This window comes from Micromys minutus (assembly GCF_963924665.1).
Source record: "Micromys minutus genome assembly, chromosome: 3".
Lineage (NCBI taxonomy): Eukaryota > Metazoa > Chordata > Mammalia > Rodentia > Muridae > Micromys > Micromys minutus.
This window is the reverse complement of record NC_137972.1, coordinates 22,648,980-22,670,904: the sequence shown is the minus strand read 5'-3', so window position 1 is coordinate 22,670,904 and position 21,925 is coordinate 22,648,980. Positions and strand designations below refer to the sequence as shown.

Here is a 21,925-nt window from a genome sequence, read left to right as displayed (position 1 = left end):
GACCCATGTTGCTGATTCAATCTTAAAATAAATCATATACTTCTCAAAGAAAAAGATATTTTTTCACCCATTTCTTCAGAGAAATATTTATTTGCTTTTTTAGTCTAAATTAGGGATAAATCTAGTTGTTTTATATCAATCCTATGTGGTCTATTAAAATAATGTATTCTTTGTCAGCTATTTACAAGCAAACATGTACATAATATTTTCTATTCACACCAACTTCCCTCTCTCCCTTATATCTCTCCATCTCGATCCTCCAGCCTCCCACCATGTTCCAATCCTAAATTCATGTCTTTTGTTTGTTTTTTTCTTTCATGACTCACTGGATTTGTGACCTATAGAGACTCCTATGTGGGCACAAGTGTACAGCTATCCTACAATATAGAGGAAATTCAAAAGTGGTGATATTTCTGCTGACAATGATTTCATCTCGTCCAGAATCATGGCTTGCTAACAGTGCTCATGTGAGGGGTGGCATCCCATGAATCCCTCCAACATGTGTGATTAAATATTTCTATGGACTTAATCTTGTGCTGGTACAATACTTGCAAACTTAACTGACAAAGTTTGTGAGTGCCATGACCATGTCACACCTAAAAGACAGCATTTCATGGACCTCCTCCCCAGCATCTTGCTTTTGCATTGTCTCCATTCACTATTTCACAATGTTTCCTGTGCTTTGGGAACAGTCTTGTGGCTCTCCCATTTAAATATTAACACTCAATAGTCATTTTTTCTTCAAGCACCCATATTCTTGGCCAAGAGAAGATTCTCTGATGTAATCTGACAATAAAACCATTCTCTTTTGAAAATATATAGGAGGCAATTTAATAATGTGTTTTCTTAGCAAACCAGAAGTAGTAAGCTCACCGATAGGCTCTCTAATCTCCCCAGATATAGAATTTAAAGGTTTTCAAAAATAGGCATGAGTCCATATTGTAAAGAAGTTTTCAAATACAATAAGTAAGCAGTTGTTTATCCCCATAACAGTTGTGCCAGAGTTTCTCCAGTAAGGGCATCCTGTCTGGGAATAAGTCATTATAGAACTCAAGGTCCACAGTTGGGAAAGGTCTTTGCTGTCTTTTCTATCCCAGCAACGTAAAGGGTAACTTCTGATAGTATGAACAGTGCCAGACAGAAAGACAACCAGAACAGACAACAGGGATGAAGTTTTCAGCTTATTTCCAGCCTCATTACTGTGTCCTGAAGCCAGGGTATGTGGTATCTTCAACAATACAGACTTACCCTACAATACTTATGAGTAAGTTTTAGCTTTAAAAGTGAAGTCACATATCTTCAAGTTTTGGTAACTTAGCCGGCTCGATTTTCTCTGTTCCCTTCCATCTTTGTATCTCTCTACCATATAATTCTCTATAAAACTTGTGCTCTGTTTTCCACTCCCTCGTTATTTACAACACTTAATTTTTTAAATCTGAAATTTTATTTTACTAGAACTATCTCAAGTTATTTATATCATTGTGAAAAAATATTGTATTTTTTGAAAAAGCTATTAAGCAAAAGTTTAAAACACCTAATTCAAAATGTTTTAATTTTTCATAAAAATTGGAATCTGGTAATCGAAGTCCTCCTTTCAGCTTTCAAACTTAAACAGTGGTATTACTGTGGGTAAACAGGATGTAACTGTGCTAATGTCTACATAGAGGCCAACTGCTGTCAGGTATTAGCCCTAGGACACTGTTTGATCAACAGAACATAATCAAAGCCACAGGAACATACAGTTAGTTAGAGAGAGGACAGTTAAAGTAACCATGGTTACTTGCATCTCAGTGACTTATTCAGCAAATTCTAACAGTTATTTTCTCCTTTAGCTCTATGCATTCTTACAAAATGGCCATCTTGGGAGAAGCCCCAATAATGAGGGAGTTGAGAACAAAGAGGGTTTAGCAACCACACTTGACCTCCTTAATTACCAGGCTCTGCAGAGTGGTACCAAAGCTCAAGTGAAAGTTGACAAATTGTCTTTGAATCTCACAGAGTTCAGCACTTTTCCATAAATGATAAACTTATAACTTGGGGTGAACACCACAAGCAGGTGAGTATCTTTGAAGTCAGTACGGTCTGTAGTTCTCAGAGTAGAATTCCTCAGAGAACAGGGTAAGGGGATGGCCGAGTGCCATCAGGCTGAGAGCTCCCTTCCTTTGGCCTTTCCAATGCCAAGTACCAGAACTTTCTGCCTGAAGAACCACTGTGAAAATTACTGATTCATTTAAATTAATTCTTCAAATGGTTTAATACTTGTAATGATCAGATACACCCATTGCCTACCTAGAGAGAAAAAAAAACAAAAACCAAAACACCTACACCTTGGGCAGTTTTCTGGATGAATCCTAGAGGTCAAGGCATTATCAGAAATAACTGGCTTTGGTAAATGGAAAAAAATAAAGACTTATTAACAAAAACAGCCTTTGTAAATAAGTATTTGTAAATATAACTTTTATCTTTATGAAGTTATTTGTCATTTCTGAGGCTTACTGCCTCTATCTGCTAAACTAAGCCTATTTCTGGATGCTTCTAGATTCCTTACAATCTATTCTTGGCCTAGAATGTTACAGTGTTTTGAAACTTAATGCTGAATAAGCTCACCTTTGTACTTCTTTCTGAACTCTGGCTGGCTGACTCAACTCAGATCCTCTGACTTCAACTACTCTATGCTGGCTGGTTCAACCTGACTTCACTCAGTTTATGATTGAATTTTCTCTACTTGGTCTCATACTAATTTGGGCAATAGGTTCTACTCCTTTGAATCCTTTTCAAATTTGGGATGGTTTTCTTTACCTGTGGCTAGCATGTTTTCTCTGCAACCTGTGTCTGTACAATTGTCCCAATAAAACTCACTAACCCCCGTCATACCAATGCTCATGCACTGTTCCTTTACATTGTTGACAGAAGACATCTTGGAAAGGCTATGGTAAGCAAGTAAATTTTCTGGAACTAGCACACAGTTTTGTGTGGTTGCAAGGGGCACACTCATAGAGACTAAGGCTCCAGAGACATTGACTCAGGCTTGCTTCTCTTCCTAACACTAGTACCTACCTTCATGATTTCCTGGACATTTATCTACTCTAGTGGGCAGATTTACTGAAGAACCAATATGTTGCAGTAAGTTCATGTAATAATGGTGTTTAGATGATTTTATGATTTCCTAATTGTTGAGTATTATTTTATAGAGCTCCTAAATTGATACAATTATTTTCAAGCACCATATAGATTAAAATTTGCAAATATAGCTTTATGTGTGTGTGTGTGATAGACTAATTACGCTATGTAATTAAAAACAGGATTGAAACAAATTAATGATGAAGAGAAATATTTATTCAATTACAGACTCAAGAAATAGGCCTCAGGCATTCACTGTGAAAAAGCAAGGTCATATGAAACTGTTGCTCTGAACCTATAATGAGCTTATATAAAAAAATAAAAAACAGGGCAGAAACAAAACAAACAAATAAAAAATCCATCTGCATTGAACTTACAATCCTCTTTCTACTGTAATTCTTTTTGTTATTATTTTAGTATCAGGTAATATTTAATTACATAAGTTTTGTAACTAAAAAGCTATAAAAAATTGAAAGCAAAAATAAAACCTTGCAATAGGCACTTTCTGCTTCTCTCAGAATGTGTCTGTGTTTGTCCCTAACTTAGCTTTTCTCTTTCTTCTTTCTTTCTTCAGTTCTTTCTTTCTTTCTTTCTTTTCTTTCTTTCTTTTAATTTTTCTTCCTTCTTACCTTCCTTCCTTCCTATCTTTCTTTCTTTTTATCTTTTTTTTCTTTTATCTTTCTTCTTCCCATTCTTCCATTGTTTCTTTCTTTCTTTCGTATTTTTTAGTTTTTGGCTCAAGAAGAGTCCACCAACTTTGATTCACTTGTCTGACCAGCAAGAGGACCACAAGTCAATGACTCGAGAGCCCAACTAACTAAGTTTCTTTGCTTACTCTCCTCCTGCTATCAGCAAGAGTCGATGACTATAAGCCATCAACTTTTGTTATAGGAAGAGCTATAAGTCATTAGCTTTTACACTCAGAGTAGCAAAGTTAAACAGCCAGAAACCATTGGTCTCTGTGCCCCAGAACAATAAGAGAGTGTTACTGGCCAGAAGTTTTCAACCTTTGTCCTTCATCTCTTACTGTATCACCCCCAGTACTTGATTGTAGGTGCTAGGACCCCAGAAAATTGCCTCTTCCCTGTCTGTTCTTATGAGAGTTGCATATATCCTATCTCTGACTCATTCTGTCAGATCATTTCCTAATTTTTTAATTTGCCTGCCTTTTAAATAGAAGTTACTTTCAAAGGTGGGTACTTCACTTTACACTTTATTTACTAACTTTACTTACTTTATTTTGGATTAAGAACGTATTCTAGGGCTGAGCCATGCTACAACTAGAAAGAGGTATGGGAGAAGATGGAGGAGATATATAGAGGATCAGAAAATTGAACAGAGGTATGTAGGCGGGTGATGGGGAACTTCAGGTAGCAACTAGCAAGGTTCAGATACCAGGAAATTGGGAGCCTCCCAGGACCCCACAGAAATGACATTAGATGAAACACTGCATAAAAAGGAGGGAGAATCTGTCAAGACCATATCCAGAGGTAAGGCATGGCTCCCTGGTTGAGGAATAAGACCACCCACCCATCTCCAAACTTTTAATCCAGAATTGTTTCTGTCAAAGGAAATACAGGGAAAAGAATGGAGCAGAAACTGAAGAAAGGCCATCCAGAAACTGCCCCACCAGAAAATCCATTCCACATGGAAACATCAAAACCAGACACGGTTGCTGATGCCAAGAAATGTTTGCTGACAAGGTCCTGATACAGCTGTCTCCTGTGAGGCTCTTCAAGATTCTGACAAATACAGATGTGAATGCTTGGAGCCAGACATACACTGATCACAAGACCTCAGTGGAGGATTTAGGAGAAGGACTCAAGGAGTTGAAGTGGCCTTATCTGGCATCAGTGAGAGAGGAGGCCCTTGGTCTTGTGAAGGCTTGATGCCCCAGTGTAGAAGAGTGCTAGGGCAGTGAGGCAGGAATGAGAGTGGGCAAACTCATAAAAGTAGAGTACGTGGTGATTGGATCTTGGGTAAGCAGTGGGGAAACCTGTAAAGGAAATAACCTTTGAAATGTAAATAAGAAAATATCCTATTTAAAAAAGAAAAGAAAAAGAGAGAGAAATGTCTGACACATTTAGCCTCATGTAAAGTAGACATTTTTAAAACCTAAGAGTACCCCATGAATCACTTTCTATGAAGTAAGAAAATTAGAAATCATGCCGTTGCTTGAAAAAAGATGTGTGAATTAAATATTTATATTTAATTTTCACATTGTATATGTATTTCAAAACACTGTACTTATAAGCATATGCAGTGTAAGATGTTAAAAATACACAAGTGGATAATTGAGCCCATAAAGTAATCAGAAATAATATTTTCTACTTGAAGCCTTTGGCCTTGCCTTACAGAAACACTCTAAAATGACACTGTTGTTAAAGGATTAAGGATCCAACCTTCCACCCCCAACCCCTACTCCCAGAACACTGAGCCCTTAGATGCCTCTTTCAGATGACCATTTATGACTTAATTATGTCACCACTGGTTAGTTTCTATTTACTTTGGGGTTTAGAGGAGTCTCAGCTCACTGAGTGGACACATCCCATGGGTGTTTTAGAGGACTTCACACTTCTTCTTAATTGTGTGTTTTTCTCCTGAGGTTCAGGATTCCCAAGTGCCAAGTCATGGATTCCTGAACCCTTTGAGACCAACAGTGACTCTGTAAAGGGGACATCATCTAAGGCTAAGTATGTGCAAAGCAAAGTTTACTCCTAGGAAACAGAAGTGTTTGGATCCTGGTAAGCCTATATCAGGACAGAACAATGCTTTATACCCTTGATCCACACAGACCAGACCGACACATGTTCTTTGTGTTTGTTGATGTACTATCAAGGTTGATTAGTCACAGACTCTCAACTGAACAGATTTCTGGGTCTTATCAATTATTTATCAATGTTAGTATGAAATTACTTATTGCTTTCTGTCTCCTGATTGTTTTCATTATATTCCAGGAACAAGTTTCTTGTTTCACTTTAATTATACCTGATTCTACTAGCTACTATCAAGACGGGGATTTTGTCATTGGAGGACTCTTTTCCCTTAGAGTGATTAGTGGAGATGCTAGAAGTGTACAGGACTTCACAGATACAACCTTTAAACGGGAATCTGTTCTTGCGTAAGTGTTTGGCTTCTCTCTTTAAAAAAATAGTATTTCAGGATTTAGAATGTATAAAATATTTGTTGATCAAACCCTCTTCAATTACTTCCACTCCAGTGTCCAATGTTTTCTTTCTCTTCATGGTATGTCTTGGTCTCCCCTCCTCCAACATCACAGACTATAACTTACTCACAGTTTTAGATCTACTGTTTTCATTTAGGCATGCCAGTACTGTAGTAGGATAAGACATAATCTAGAGTGTAACAAGCTACTTGGGCAAACCTCACTAAAAACTCAGCCACCATTCCCTAGTAGCCACCAAATGCCAATAGCTATTCAGCCATGGCTATAGCTCTGTGAGTCACTCTCCTATTCATGCTGAATTCTCCTAAATATATAAAAAGGCTTTGAAAACACTATTGTAACTAGTAGGTTTTCAATGCATACTGTCAGGCCCTTGAAAAAAAATCAAGTACTGACTAAAAAATATATTCACATGGTTTTATGTAAAATTTATTTTAATGTCTGAAAAAATAGTACTGACAAAAATGTATAATTTTAAGCAAAAAATGTTTAAAATCTGTACATTTATCTTTGTTTTGCAAAATAAAGTCGTTTAAAAAAAATTTAATTTGAAGCAATTTTCTTTGTTTTGATTAAGTGTATTGTACTGAGAACATAATATTTTTTGCTTTAACTGAACTATGTTAAGTTGCCATAGTTGATCAAGCACTGTATTTTCCACGGTTTATCCAACGTTTAAGACCACATGAAATACTGTATTCATACTTGCTATATATCCCACATGCTGTACTTCTCAATTTTAATTTACCAGACACAAATTGCACACTAAAAACTAAAATTGTACATTTGATAGTTTTTGGTTGTACAAATATTTCATCTCAGAACTTGAGAAACAGATGTACATGGATCTCTAGTAGACTGAGGCTTACCTAGTTACTTAGTGAGTTTCAATCCAGCAAAACTAAATAAGCAAGGCTCTGTCTCAAAAAAAATTTTAAAGAAAATTGTGAGTTTTGTAATAATTTGTACTACAAAACTTTTTCAAGACTAATTCTTCAACATATTTAATATAGAATATCCTGTTTGTTTCTTGGATTATTCTGTATATTTTTCATAGGACTTAAATTGTTAGGAAAAATTCCAGAATTTTAGGCAGCATGAGAGGAGCTACAGGGAGAAAGGAGAGAAAAGTAAATGATGTAATTATATTTTAATTAAAAATTAATTTGGAAAAGAAGACAGATGATGATCTTTCTAATTTTTCCTCCTAGATATCTCACTAAACATTATCAGCACATACTGGCATTGGTTTTTGCTATAGAAAAAATCAACAAGGACCCAAATATTCTATTCAACATGTCCCTGGGATTCTATCTCTTCAATGTTGACTTTACTGAGATGAGGGTCACAGAGAGTTCTATGACTTTGCTTTCAGGAGAGAGCCCCCCACTTCCTAACTACAGCTGCAGGCCCGAGATGAATGATAAGCTGGTTGCAGTGATAGGAGGTGTTTCAACAGGAATTTCAACTCAGATCTCCCGAGTTCTAAGTCTCTACAATGTCCCACAGGTATGCAAGGAATCCTGGTTCCTTAGGTTAAACATACTAACATAGTAATAAATGCAATTAATCCATTTATTGTTTATTAATGAGGTATAAAACTACTTAAAAGTTTACTATTTAGTTATTTTCAATCTAAAGTATATAATTTATTCATTAGTTGAAATCATGCTTATATAACAAATTTAATTTAAAACCTTTACATTTGAAAAAGTAGATACTGTAATGAAAACCTGTATTTAAATCACTCCAAGAAAGTTTATTTACCTTGTACTTTTATTTATACTGTCTTTCTTCGGTATGCAGTTTTAAAACATTACAGAACATATGGACTATAATAATTCTGTTCATGTATCTTCACTATAACTACAACAGACATATTTCTGTTTATTTTTTACTGTGTTGTCCAGTCAGATTGCATATAACATTTATTTTTCTAAAGAACAAAGAGGTCAGACTACTCTGGCTGGACGATGGGACTGTTAGTAATTTCCCTCAGTTGGTAGGGAAGTTTTGATTTTTTTCTTTGTTTTCAAGTCTATTTCTTGATCAGTAATGATGTCTTATAAACAATGCTAGAGAGGTAGCATTTATAAGTCTATTGTATCCCAATTAGCAATAAAATTGGAAAGGATGACTTAGGAATAGATTAAGTTGAAAATTACATTGATCCAGAGCTTAATGTATCCTCAGTGATTTTAAGTCTTAGGAAAGTGAATTCAGCTGCCAAGTTGATTTATTTTAATTTCAATCTTTACTTATTTGTATACTCTTAAGACTGGTTCTCACTATGCAAAGTTGCCTGATCTTGACATTCCTATGTAGCCCAGAATAACCTCACTTAGATCCTCCTTCTTTAATTCTCTAGGGCTGGGATTAAAGGTATTCACTAGTATGCCTGACCATTATTGTTCATTTTAGAAGCTTTTATGAGTAAATTTTATTTTTTTCTTCTATGTGTTTGACTTTGTACAAATGTAAATTATGACATTCATAACTAATACAATTTTTCACAAGAAATATATGCATAATTGTACTTGACATTGGTTCTTCTACCAGCTTCTCAATTGCCCCTGGCCTCACACCTAACAGCTCCTCATTCTGTTTTCCTGACATAGGATCCTTCCCTTTTCTCTGCAGCCATTTCACTCCATGTAGGTGCCTGATCAGCCATAAAATTATCTGCTGATCTTCCATAGTCCTTTCAGAAAATCCTTGTACTAGTCTTTCTGTTTACTTAAACAACAACAAAAAAAAATGTACCCTCAATGATTAACTGTGTGTAATTATTACCACTTGAAACTATTCTAAATGACTAGGTTTTCTCAAAGTTAATTAGCTTGTGTAGGTTATAAAACTAAATTAGTCTTCAACTCCCTCAAAAATCTGAGAGTGTCAAAATATCTAAAAACATAGGAAGTCTAACTTGGCTTTCAGAGCTGAAACAGGTTGTAGAGACACATCTCCACTAGCAGTCCGCTGTTAGCAACATGTGAGAGTAATTCTGATTGCGTAGAGGTTGTAAGCTTTTTGTGTAGAGGGTTTGTGGATTGAGAATTTAACACACAAACCTGTTGATAAGATAATGAATGTGGAGTCATATTTTACCTGGCTGTGGAGAATGTGAGCTAAGTTTTCCTCTAGAAAAGGAATAGCTGGGTCGAGTGATTTCAGCACGGTAGCTTGCAGCTCCGTGCAAGACCTGGTAGCCAAAGTTACACACTAAAAGAGAGATAGCTGAAAGAGGATACAGTGGGAATCCCATGGTAGAGAAAAGGCAAAGGCTTCTGCACTAGAGCAGGATAAAAGGTTACCACTTTTTAATATTTACTGCAACACCATGATTTCTTTCTTATTATTGATATATACAAATCTATTAGTTTGGATGTTTATTTTGTGTTCTGTTGATTGATGAAAGTGTATATCAGGGCTGAGAGTGTTCATGATTAGTGTTCCAGTAAGAGCCCTTAAGAAAACCTTCAGATATAAACATATCATATGTGAATGAGGATAATTTTCCAAGTTATCGTATTTGTATGATTGTGCTAGGATTACAAGCTAAAAATGAATGGCAAAAAGGAATAGCCTTTAGCCCATTGCTGGTAGTTTTATTAAAAATCTTTTATATTTTTCATCTGGCATTTTATCCAAGTCACTATCCCCATTTCCAGAAATTAAGAAGTTAAGATCTTTGAGGTTTCATGTTGCTTTCAGAGGTTTATGTTTCTTTTGTCTCTGTGATTGTGTTGGATTTCTGCTGGCCTGAATACTTCCTTTGAATGTACTTGTATATCTTATTAATGAGCCACTCAATCTTTTTATTTAGATGTATTTTAATATTTTGGAGAGAGAGACAGAAAGAGAGAGACAAAGAGAGAGATAGAGACAGAGAAAGAGAGACAGAGAGACAAAGAGAGAAAGTAATTGGTTTAGTAATTAAGATTTTTTTTATTTTATGTATATAACTTTTTGTCCTGCATGCATGTTATGTATAACCCTGTGTACCTAATGTCCATGTGCCCCAACTCACAGGGAAATCAGCAGGAACCTGGGATCACTTAGGAGAAAATGAGGGACAAGAGGCACAAAGAACAGACAGCAAGTCAAGAGGTCTGATCAAGCTGACAAATTTTTATTTTTCACATGCTAGTTTTATTCAGGTAGGAGAAGTTAGACAGGCACAGGGCTAGGGGACTATCCAGCTAAAGAAATATTCATAATACATTTGTGTAGAATTATATAGAGAGGGGGAGTACAAAGGTGCAACAGAATGTTCTGCTAAGAGGATCTTTTGCCTGGGTGACTGTTCTACTCAGCTAGCTACCTAACCAAAGTGAGATCACCTGATTGCTTGGAAAAGGCCTCTACCATGGGAAACAGAACCCTAGACCAATATCTAGGCAAAATGGTATTACTCAGTCTAAGGTAATTTAATTTTGTCAGCTCCCAGCTTATCCTTCCTTTTTATTTGGTTTATGACCACTGTGGCTATAGGCAAGTAGACATCTATCTGTCTGAAGAAAAAGGTCTCTCACCAGAGAGGTGAAGCATTGACAGATCCTTCTAGATTTGTTTACATGATGTCTTTTTGAAGAGAGGGTCTAAGTGTCCTTATCAGAGATTCAAGAAAGGCCAAGAGCACCTCTGAACACCAAACTCTAAGCATCCAGGTTTGCTTCTCAGGGGTCTCAGAGACAGAATGCATGGTCCTCCACTTTGCAGTGCTTTGCCTTCAACCTCTCACTGGTGCCCACACTTCTCATAACAAAGTGTGCATAGATCTAAGTTCTATGCACACCCTTTAGGAGGCCAACTCATTGTGGGTTCATCAAGACCACAATTTGCAAAGTCAGTTGGTAATGGACTTGCATTTGGATGCAAAGGAGTCAATTTGCTGGCAGATGAACTTCACAAGCCTGTTAAAGTCCCAGGGTGCAAAGGCCAGCAGTATCAGAAAACCTACAAAAGGGCCAAGAATGGATTGGAGAAGTGTGGTAAGTCATGGAGAAGTAGGTGAAAAGTTCAGCAGAAAGAACAGAGCAGAATATGTTACTTAACAACCTGACCACAGAATTCATGAAGGTGGCCTAAATAGCCTGGTGATATTCTATACAAACTGAATCATAGAAGCTGATGTAACCTATTAATATTGACACTAATGTATTTTATAATGAATGGCTCCCAATATCTCTGGGGATACCCACCATACTTTAAACATGGACACTATATTTTGGTTCCCGGGAAAAGATTTATCCTTTGGGTTGGGTGGTGATGGCTGGTGAGAGATCTATGCCTGTATCTTCTTCGAAATTTAACTGATCTTACTTAGATAGCCTAAAATAATGTTTCTGAATGGGTCTTTCTGCTAAGTTATCTATTTGTTGTTTAATAAAGCTGGTTAGTCTATTAAAGGCCCAAAAACAAAAGAAATAAGAAATAATTCTACTAAAGGTCCTAAAATGTTAGGCTGGAGTGTAGACACCAAGGTGAATTTGACAACCAGTTTTTGAACCAACTCTCTCTCTCTCTCTCTCTCTCTCTCTCTCTCTCTCTCTCTCTCTCTCTCTCTCTCTCTCTCGTCCTTCTCTTACCTTTTTCATACTTACTTTGACTACTACTGTTTTTGTCTACATAAAAATAGAACTTTACATGAGGGCAGCACAAAGACCACCCTGTTGGAGAAAAAGGAGGTCCAGTCCTCACATGTTTTGAAGAATGACTTCAGCCAAAGAGGAGAGAAAATAATACAGGTCATCGATCTGCTGTTGGAGATGTTGGATGTGTTCATCAATGGCCATCTGTAGTTCTCTGTATCTGGAGTCTGAACGTATAATAGAGGAAATACCTGTTTTAGTTCCTACAGGCATTAGGATGAGAACAGATATAGTAATAGCCAAAATGGGCTCTCTCCTTTGCCTTTGCATGTCAGGAGAGGTATCTGAAGACTGATCACACAGATAGAAAAATTCATCAGAGCAATAGCAGGTTAATCAGGGCACCATCTTACTGAGAATGCAAAGTCCAGGTCATGCTCACAGAAGACAGAGATGAAAAGGCAAAGTATTAGGCCATCTAGGCAAGTCCACCATGTCTCATTGGTGGGGACAATGAAAGCATGGGCCTTGTCATAGACAAAGGTCACATTGCAGAGGTAGGAGTAGTGAGGGGGTGAATTGGAGGAGCCAGCACAAACCCCTGGGCCTGATACCTGTGATAGGGATATTTCTTGCTATTTTGAGGTCTGCCACTGACATTCCCGTGAAGAATTGGCATAGAAAAAAATTACCAAAAACAGCAATAGCTTCATTGAACAGGGGCTGAAAGTGATAACAAAGCCAACAATCATTAACCATATTGAGGGAGGTGGCATTGGGCATAGGTATGTTTGGTTTACCAGGGTCAGGATAAGGATTTTAGTGGGTGTGTATAAGGGAGAGGGTAAGGGGGTAATGAAAGGACCAGCGGAAAGTACAGATGATCCAGCAGATCCTGGATCTTGGGCAGAAGGACCTTTTGTAGTTGAAATGGGGGTGGGGCATAGGAGGCTTAGAGATAGGTAGAGGAACTAAGACAGGGTTTGGCATGAAGGGAACTGTGCTATTGTTGTATATTGGCTCTTTAAGGGGTTTCACAGTGAAAGTTAGACCTCTGTCACTGTGATATTGGTAGAGCCTAAGTCTCCAAGAGAAACCTTTTGTCCAATCTTTTCTCTTGGTCATATCTAAGATTCTTTTGGTTAAGGGGAAACACCAGCCATGAGTTTTGATATTGCTGTCCTAACATTCTGGGGAGAAAGTGTTGAGGCCAGCTTTTGGAAATCTCTGGTCACTGTTATATAATCCCCGGTAGAAAAGGCGGATCACTCCCTGTAGTATTGCTTCCCCAGCTTTTACAGAAAAGATCATCCAAGATTCCATATTTATGCAGGAGGAAATGGTCACAATGCTACCTTGGGAAGACATAGAAATCTGTTCTTTGTAGGAATGTGTGGCAGAATTGGTTATCACAGTTAACTTTGACAGACTGAAAGATTGAAATAAGGAGATTTGGGGGGAGTATTTCTGTGTATTGGTATGTTTTCTTGGGAGCAGTATATAATTTGAGCTGGTGTTCAACACCCCAAGTGGGCACTGCCCCAAGGACCAGTTTACAAAGGTCAGTGGTTAGTATCCCTGGCCCCCAAGTTGAGGTGGATATTTTAGAGGAAGACCAGACGACCTCCTTTCTCTCTAAGAGAACTACCCAAGTATAATTCCATGGCATGTATCTATTATGTGGGGCCTTTTGAAGAGGTAGGTTAAAGGTTGTTATCATAGTCCAGAGGATCATCACCAGTCCTTGAAGGAGCAGCATCTGAAAGAGAAGAAGAACAAGTCTCAGGAGGAGACTGCTGCTCCATTCTGGACAATGATGGCTTAATTGGTTTAATTAGCTTCTCAGGGAACCATTTTGGATCTTGAGTTTTCTTGCTCATAAATGCAGGCTAAACCTTGACCCCATAAGAAGGCCTAAATGAGGTCCGTTCCATTGGCCCATAAGGGGATCTCACCACTGTACTAATGCATGTGAATCCTGAGATGGTGGATGTCAAGTGGATTAAGTCCCAAAATGAAAAGAGACTTTTAAGAGAATGTTTGTCCCATCATGTTACTTTTAAGGATTTTGGCTCAGATGTGTTTTCTGAGCAGAGCTATGAAAGGGCAGGTTGTGTAGTAGTTGTCTCTCTCTGGAAGAACACAGAAGGCCTTCCTTACTATATGCACAGAATTCTCTCCAGAGAGACCCAAGAGTTGCTGCACAAGTTGGGTGCCAATTGTCCAGACTGGCAGGGAAGTCAAGGGGAACCCAGAATCACCTAGGAGAGAATAAAGGACAAGAGTTGCAAAACAGACAGCAAGTCAAGAGGTTTGATCAAGCTGACAAACATTTATTTTTCACATGTTAGTTTTATACAGGTATAAGAAGAAAGTAAAACATGAGGCTAGGGGACTTTCCAGCTAAAGAACTTTTCACAATACCCTTTGTGGAGAATTACATGAGGAGGGGAAATATCAAGGTGTAACAGAAGGTTCTGCCAAGCAGGATCTGTTGCCTGGGTGACTGTTCTACTCAACTAGCTACATTACCAAAGTAAAATCAACTCATTTCTGGGGGGAAAAAACCTTTACTATGGGAAACAGAAACCTAGGCCGAGATATGCAAAATGGCTTTACTCAGGCTAAGTGAATTTCTTAATTCTGTCAGCTCCCAGCATCCATGGAGAAAGACAGAATAAGGTGCTAAATCATCTAGATATGGAGGTATGGGTAGTTGTGAGCTGCCCTAAGTGGTGTTGGCAATGGAACCCAGGTCCTCTGCAGGAACAGTTCATATTCTGAAATGCTGAGGGACCTTTTCAGTCCCAGCTACATATTCTCATGATGAAAAAACTATGACTAAAGTGAAAGAGTAAAAGTATTTGTAACTTGGATTTCACCTGGTGGTTAAGGATATTCAACACAGTTAAAATATTTAGCAAACATGACATCCTGAGACGTTGTTGTCATTTCTTTAAGTAATTCTCTTGCACACAGCTTAAGCATGAACTGTGGAGCTGGCAGTGCTTTGCTGCTGACCATGTGCTACACATATTTCCTGTCCTTTATCAGGTTGCCTTTTTTGTTTGAGTTTTTCAGTGTAGATTAATTAAACAATCTCTAGTATATGTAAATGAATCTCTAACATATGCAAATCATTCCAACTTTATGTAGACAGATGATCCTTTGTTCCCATTTCCTCTTTGGCTCTCTGAGTGTTGTGTGTCTGTTCTCAGCCAGTTCTGTGTGTTGGGTCCTCTGTATGCTAAGACCCACATCTTTCTTTCTTGATTCATTTTACATTTCCAGACCCCTTAACTGAGTTGATGAAAATTTACAAAGGTTTTTTGATTTGACCGAATTGCATTTTAACTTATAGAAGCTTTATTTAGCTGTTTTGTAGTTTAGAATTTTCCCTCAACATTTTAGATTTTCTCCACTAAAAGCCTGTTTGCTAAGTTCTATTTAGATTCTGTTTATGATCTTACTGCCATCTATCTGATTATGGGATCTCTGTTTGTGATTATTGTGAATATTGGTCACTATGCAATGTGTCATCTCTGACATCCAATCTCGTGTCATTTTCTTATTCTCTTTCATTTCTAGTACTGAAGAATTATGACTTCATGGAGGTGCCATAAGTATTTGTTATTTGTTTTCCCACCCCCGTTGAGAGTATGTGCACATGAGTGTGTGTGTGTGTGTGGTGATATGAGTATGTGTGTATCTGTGTGCTTCTGGTATATGACATGCCATATAACTTGTGTCAGGACTTTGCAGATAGACATGTTGGTACACCTGAAGCCAGATGCTCTTCCTTCATCACTGTCTACACAGTTGACTTGAATTAGGGTTTTGCCCTGAATTTTTTTGTTTCTTTGAACATCTTTATATTAAAAAACAAAGACAAATGAATAAATTATAAGCATTTTTGCAAAAGAGTATATGAATACATTTTTGTCAGAACTTGATTTTTTTCTTAAAGATTTGATAGTATACATTAAAATCTTACTAGTTACAGTGAGCATAAAGTACATGTAAAACAAGATGTAACCTGGAATTAGTCAAAATTTTCTTGGTGTCTAACGATGAAGCATAATGATTTTTCATTTTCTTTTCTTCTTCTATTTTTTTTTCTGGCCTTTATTTTTTCTTTAACTTCATATATTCTGTGAGTTGTTTCTGGGGTATTCAGAGCTTTCTGGGGGTTAGTATCCAATTATCAGTAACTGCATATTATGTATGTTCTTTTGTGACTGGGTTATCTCACTCAGATTAATATTTTCTAGATGCAAACCTTTTCTTGAAAATTTTGTTACATTATTGTTTCTGATGGATGAGTAGTACTGCATTGTGTAAATGTCAAACAATTTTTGTATCCATTCATCTACTGGAGGACATCTGGGTTCTTTCCAGCTTCTGGCTATTATAAATAGAGCTGCTGTGAACATTGTGTGCATGTATCTTTGTTGTAAATTGGAGTGTCTCTGAGGTATATGCCCAGAAGTGGAATAGCTAGATCTTCCGGTAGTACTATATCCAATTCTCTGAGGAATCGCCAGACTGATTTCCAGAGTGGTTGTACCAGTTCATGACCCCACCAACAGTGGAGAAGTGTTCCTTTTTGTCAACAACCTCGCCAGCAACTGATGTCATCTGTGTTTTGGACCTTGGCTAATCTGACTGGTGTGAGGTGGAATCACGATTGTTTTGATTTGCATTTCCATGATGGCTAAGGATGTTGAGCACATCCTTAGATGTTTCTCAGACATTCGATATTCCTTAATTTAGAACTTTTTGTTTAGCTCTGTACCCCATTTTTAATAGGGTTGTTTGATTCTCTGGTATCTAACTTTTTGAGTTCTTTGTATACCTTGGATATTAGGCCTCTATCTGATGTGGGGTTGGTGAAGTTCTTTTCCCATTTTGTTGGTTGCCATTTTGTTTTCTTGACAGTGTCCTTAGCCTTACAGAAACTTTGCAATCTCTTTAAGTCCCATTTGTCAATCTTTGATTAGAGCACGAGCCATTGGTGTTTTGTTCAGGATACATGTGTCAGGACTTTGCAGATAGGAATGTTGGTATTCCTGTAGTGAGAGAGTCTTCCTTCATCACTGTCAACAGTGCAGATTTGAATCAGGGTTTTATCCTGAATTGTAAAATTGAGATTTTGAAATGACTAGTCAATGAACTGTTGACATTTACTTGTCTCTACCTTCCTTTGTAAAGCCTTTCTTTACCAGGACCCTCTGGTCAAATTTGTCACAGTCAGATGTATACATATGTAGTGTTAGCCAACAAAGTAATGGGTTTATTATGGTATCTTCATGCATGTATAACATTTTACTTTGTTATTCAGTTCCTTTAAGCTGATGTTGAGGACTGATGTTGAAGTTAATACCTAGTCACCAATACATTAAACTAAAATCTCTTGGCATAAATTGCCTAAACCAAGCCTGCTCTCACCTAACTATCCAGTTTCCTGCCATGGTGACCTTCCATTTCCATACCTTCCTCCTAAGGAAGCCTCATCCAGGCCTGTTAAGGTGCCTAGAGACTCTTCGAGGTGCTGTTAGTGCCCATTGTCACCCCCACACTAGTTCAATTTTAGATCAGTTCTCTCCTGAGATGACAGCCTTCCACAGCCCTCTATGTCATAGGAAGTAACCACCTATAGATTTTCTACTTTGTCAGCTCTTCTTCCTAGAAGAACAGTTGTCTTCCTGAGAGAAACACCTGGATTGAAGACATGAAAGAAACCGAGACTTGTCCTGTCAGCAGGACAACAGGTCTCATTAAAATAGACTCTTGCCTTATATTTAGATGTGATTTGTAATATGTGAAACATATTTTTATATATGGTTTCAAAATAGTTCATTTGGGTTTTTAGAAATAAGATTATTAACAAAGTTTAATGTTTTATAAAGATTATGTTTTATAAAACAATTTATGTTTTCTTAATTTAATTGGATGGGACTCATGAATGTACTATCAGTATATTAATATAAAAATTGTGTCATTTTATATCATCTATTTATATACCTTACTTTTGTGCATTTACTAAATATTTAATATTTCTTTATGTTGTAGTTTTTCCCTCAAATGATTCATATTTACTTCATTTTCTGATTTCTTCTGTCCTATTCCTTCTACTTTTCTCTACCCACTGCTCTCTTCCAATAAATTAAAAACTATTCAGTGTCTTTATTCAATTATCCTGACTTTGGATTCAATGAGCTATATGTTTACTAAACATTCAAATTCAGATGTTCGGTGAACAGTCAGATAATGGAGCCAGATTATTAGCTGTGAATTAGGGAAAGATCTGGTGACCAACTGATTTTAGGAGATTGTTACAGAATTTATGGGGAAACGAGAATCAAGGCCCCATCTGACCATGGGACACTGGGATATTATGATATCACCAGTTAAGAGATAGAAGATTCAGTAAGACAGACTGAAAATGTTGGACAGTCCTTGGAAATACATTTCCTGATGAAATAATGATTCCTGGAACTCATTTAGGAAATTATTTTATACCCATATTCAATATTAAGTAGAGCAAATTTTAATAATTTATCATTGATAAAGCAGATTAAGTAATTAGAGATCTTGTATAAAACTCACCCCAGAGGAGGTGCGCTCTAGAGAATAGGAACAGCAGCTTAGTCATCAGAGTTGAAGTTTTCTGGTAGAAAGGATAGGAATGTGACAGAGGTGGCCAGAGGGTCCTGTTCAAGAAGAGGCTTTACAACTTTCATTGAGGTAGATAGTAAGCCCTTTAAACTAAGAAAGTTTATTTTATGGAAATATACAATGGATTGAACATTACAGAAAGACTATCCACAAAAGAACATCAGGGAAATATATACTTCACAAGTAGATGTTAAAATGCTCCATGGATTCCTATTTGTTGTTTAACTAATTTCCTATGTGTGACATCAAGTAAAGAAGACTTTAGAGTTAAGGTTCCTGTACTTCCATTGTCAGAAAGAGGCAAGGTTTGATAAAGGAAATGACAGATTTGCAAATGCTCATGTTTGACAGGTATTACCACAACAGGAAGAACCAGATAGACACTCTGTGGCCCTGATACATTCTATAGAAGGTGAACCAAAAATTACCTTTGAAAGAGAAGTGAGAAGAATGTGGTGGGATTTAGTTTTAAAAATGGTATTTCTTAGCAAAGTTATCTGTTTATTTTTTCTGGAGTGCACATAGAGAACACATAAACCAAATCATCTGGGAAAAATATAATTATCTTCTATCTAAAAATATAACTAATATATATCTAAAAATATAACTTTATTAACTAGTAACTTTCTTCCTGTTTAGATCAGCTATGCTCCTTTTGACCAGAGTCTTGAGAGCAGAGTCCAGCTCCAGTCTCCTTACCAGTTTCCTGTGCACACCACAGCTCTGTACCAGGGAATTATTCAACTGCTGCTACACTTCACTTGGGTCTGGGTTGGCCTGGTGGTTCCAGATGATGTGAGGGGAGAAGTCTTCCTTAGGGAAATCACAGATGAGATGACCAACCATGGAATTTGTGTTGCATTTGCAGAAAAGGATCCAATATTTTTTACTAGAGAAAATATAAACTGGGAACGTTTTAGGGAAAGATTCACAATGACCCATGTTATAGTTGCAATTGGTGACACACAGTCTTTTCTGAGGACTGCCTTTATCATCACTTGCAATAAACCTTTTGGTCATGTCTGGATCACAACTTCTGATTGGGATATCACCACATTACCCTTTGGAGATGATGAAGCTTATACATACTTCGGTGGAGGATTATCATTTTCAGTTCACATGGGTAAAATACTGGGATTCAAGAATTTTCTCAAAAGTGTAAAACCTGGAAAATACCCTCATAATATCTTTATCAGAGAACTGTGGTCGATCTTATTTGGATGTCCATATTCATATCAGCCCTCGATCAGGAAAAATACATGTGAGAAAAAACTGAGCACACAACGTCTACACCGTTGGGACATGAATACCTCACCCTACAGCTTCAAAGTCCATGCAGCTGTGTATGCCATTGCCCAGGCACTCCATGAGGAGCTGTCACTCAGGGTGGAAGGAGACTTACTCCATAAAGATGTACTCCAGGCTCCTCTCCCATGGAAGGTAGCAATATCTGCTCTTGTATTTACCTAGGCATTGGGCACTGCCTTGTATGTTCTCCATTTTGATATATGATCTTTCCTAATTAGTGTTAGAAAAATATTTTTGTTCTTAGCATACTTCCTTAGGGTACTGTCTCCTGCCTAATTTACTCATGGTTATTTCATTAGCATAAAGTCATAGTGTTAATAAATAAAGAGAAACACCTTTTATTCGTGCAAGTTGAGATAATATTACTAGTAAAATATATATGTATATGGTGCTGAAAAAGATTTTTCTAATTTTAGCACATTCAAGCAATAATATTTAAGCTCTTTAATAGTCACATCTTTTTCTTTTTGCTTTTAATGTTTTGTGAAGAAATTATAGGATTAAAACCAAGACATTTGTTAAGTACAAATATGCGACATTTTAAGGGATTTTTAGGTCCATTTGAAGGCAATAGCTTGTTTTGTTTTGTTGAACATGTCCTGGAAGAACACATAGCTTCCATAAGGTTAGACATTTTAATCCCCTCCTGTTTTCTAGCCTATGGGAGTCTGAGGTAGAAGGAACATGAGTTGAAGTGCATGAGCTGCATAGACAGTGCTTGTCTTAAAAATCAAATTCAGAATAAAACTGAAACCAAAATATTCTCTCTAAAGTGAAGCTGGATTGAATAGACTGGTAATGTAATGACACAACACCTTTCCTAATGTTTATCACTCTATACATGCTTGTCTTTTTTTGTTTTTTTATTAAAGAACTTTATTTTTAAAAAAAAACAAAAATAAATGTACAAATCTCTAGCATGTTTGGATAAAAGCATACAAACACACCTCCATCGTTGCTTGGCAATTTTCTTAAGTTTTGATAATGTACATCAAGATTCCACCAGCCACAATGAACACAAAGTATGTGCAAAACAGCATGAAACCTGGAATTAGTCAAAGTTTTCTTGATGTGTAAGGAGTAAAAATAAGGGTTTTTTTTTTTCTTTTCTTTCTTTTCTTTACTTGAACTTCACACAGTCTGTGAGTTCTTTCTGGGGTGTTGTAGAGGTTTCTGGGTTTAGTAATCAAATATCAGTAACTGCATATTAGTCTTTTCTTTTGTGACTGGGTTATTTCACTCAGAATGATATTCTCTAGATGCATCCATTTTCTTGAGAATTTCATAAGGTCATAGTTTATGATAGCTGAGTATTACTCCATTGTGTAAATGTACCACAATTTTTGTATCCATTCATCTACTGAAGGATATATGGGTTCTTTCCAGCTTCTGGCTATTATAAATAGAGCTGCTATGAACATTGTGGTGCATGTGTCTTTGTTGTATATTGAAGTGTCTCTGGGGTATATGCCCAGAAGTGGAATAACTGGGTCTTCAGGTAGTACTATTTCCAATTTTCTGAAGAATCACCAGACTGTTTTCCAGAGTGGTTGTACCAGTATACAACCCCACCAACAGTGGAGAAGTGTTCCTGTTCCTCTACATCCTTGGCAGGATGCTGCTGTCATCTGAATTTTTGATTATGTCCAATCTGAGTGGTGTGAGGTGGAAAGTCAGGGTTGCTTTGATTTGCATTTCCCTGATGGCTAATGATGTCAAACACTTCCTTAGATGCTTCTCAGCCATTCAATATTCCTCAATTGAGAACATTTTGTATAGCTCTGTACCCCATTTTTAATACGCTTGTTTAATTCTCTTGTGTCTAGTTTCTAGAGTTCTTTGTATATCTAGATGTAGGGTTGGTAAAAACCTTCTCCAACTCTGTTGGCTGCCGTTTTGTTTTCTTTACAGTGTCTTTAGCCTTACAGAAACCTTGCAAAATCATTAAGTACCTTTTGTCAATCTTTCACCTTAGAGCATGAGGCATTGGTGTTCTGTTCATGAAATTTTCTCCTGTGCCTATGTGTTCTAAGGTTTT

The 21,925-nt window shown here is 37.0% G+C and overlaps 1 protein-coding gene across 1 annotated transcript in view; it reads left to right on the top strand.

Annotated features, from left to right (window-relative positions):
• Positions 1-6,026: 6,026 nt before the first annotated feature.
• The window catches only part of LOC308419191 (vomeronasal type-2 receptor 26-like), a gene marked incomplete at both ends in the record, with an annotated part of 47,275 nt that continues 31,376 nt past the window's right edge, over positions 6,027-21,925 (top strand). Inside the window, 3 exons of the mRNA XM_080914812.1 lie at positions 6,027-6,241; positions 7,519-7,816; positions 19,219-20,019. Coding sequence (XP_080770938.1) covers positions 6,027-6,241; positions 7,519-7,816; positions 19,219-20,019 — 1,314 coding nt within the window. The remainder of the gene's footprint in view (positions 6,242-7,518; positions 7,817-19,218; positions 20,020-21,925) is intronic.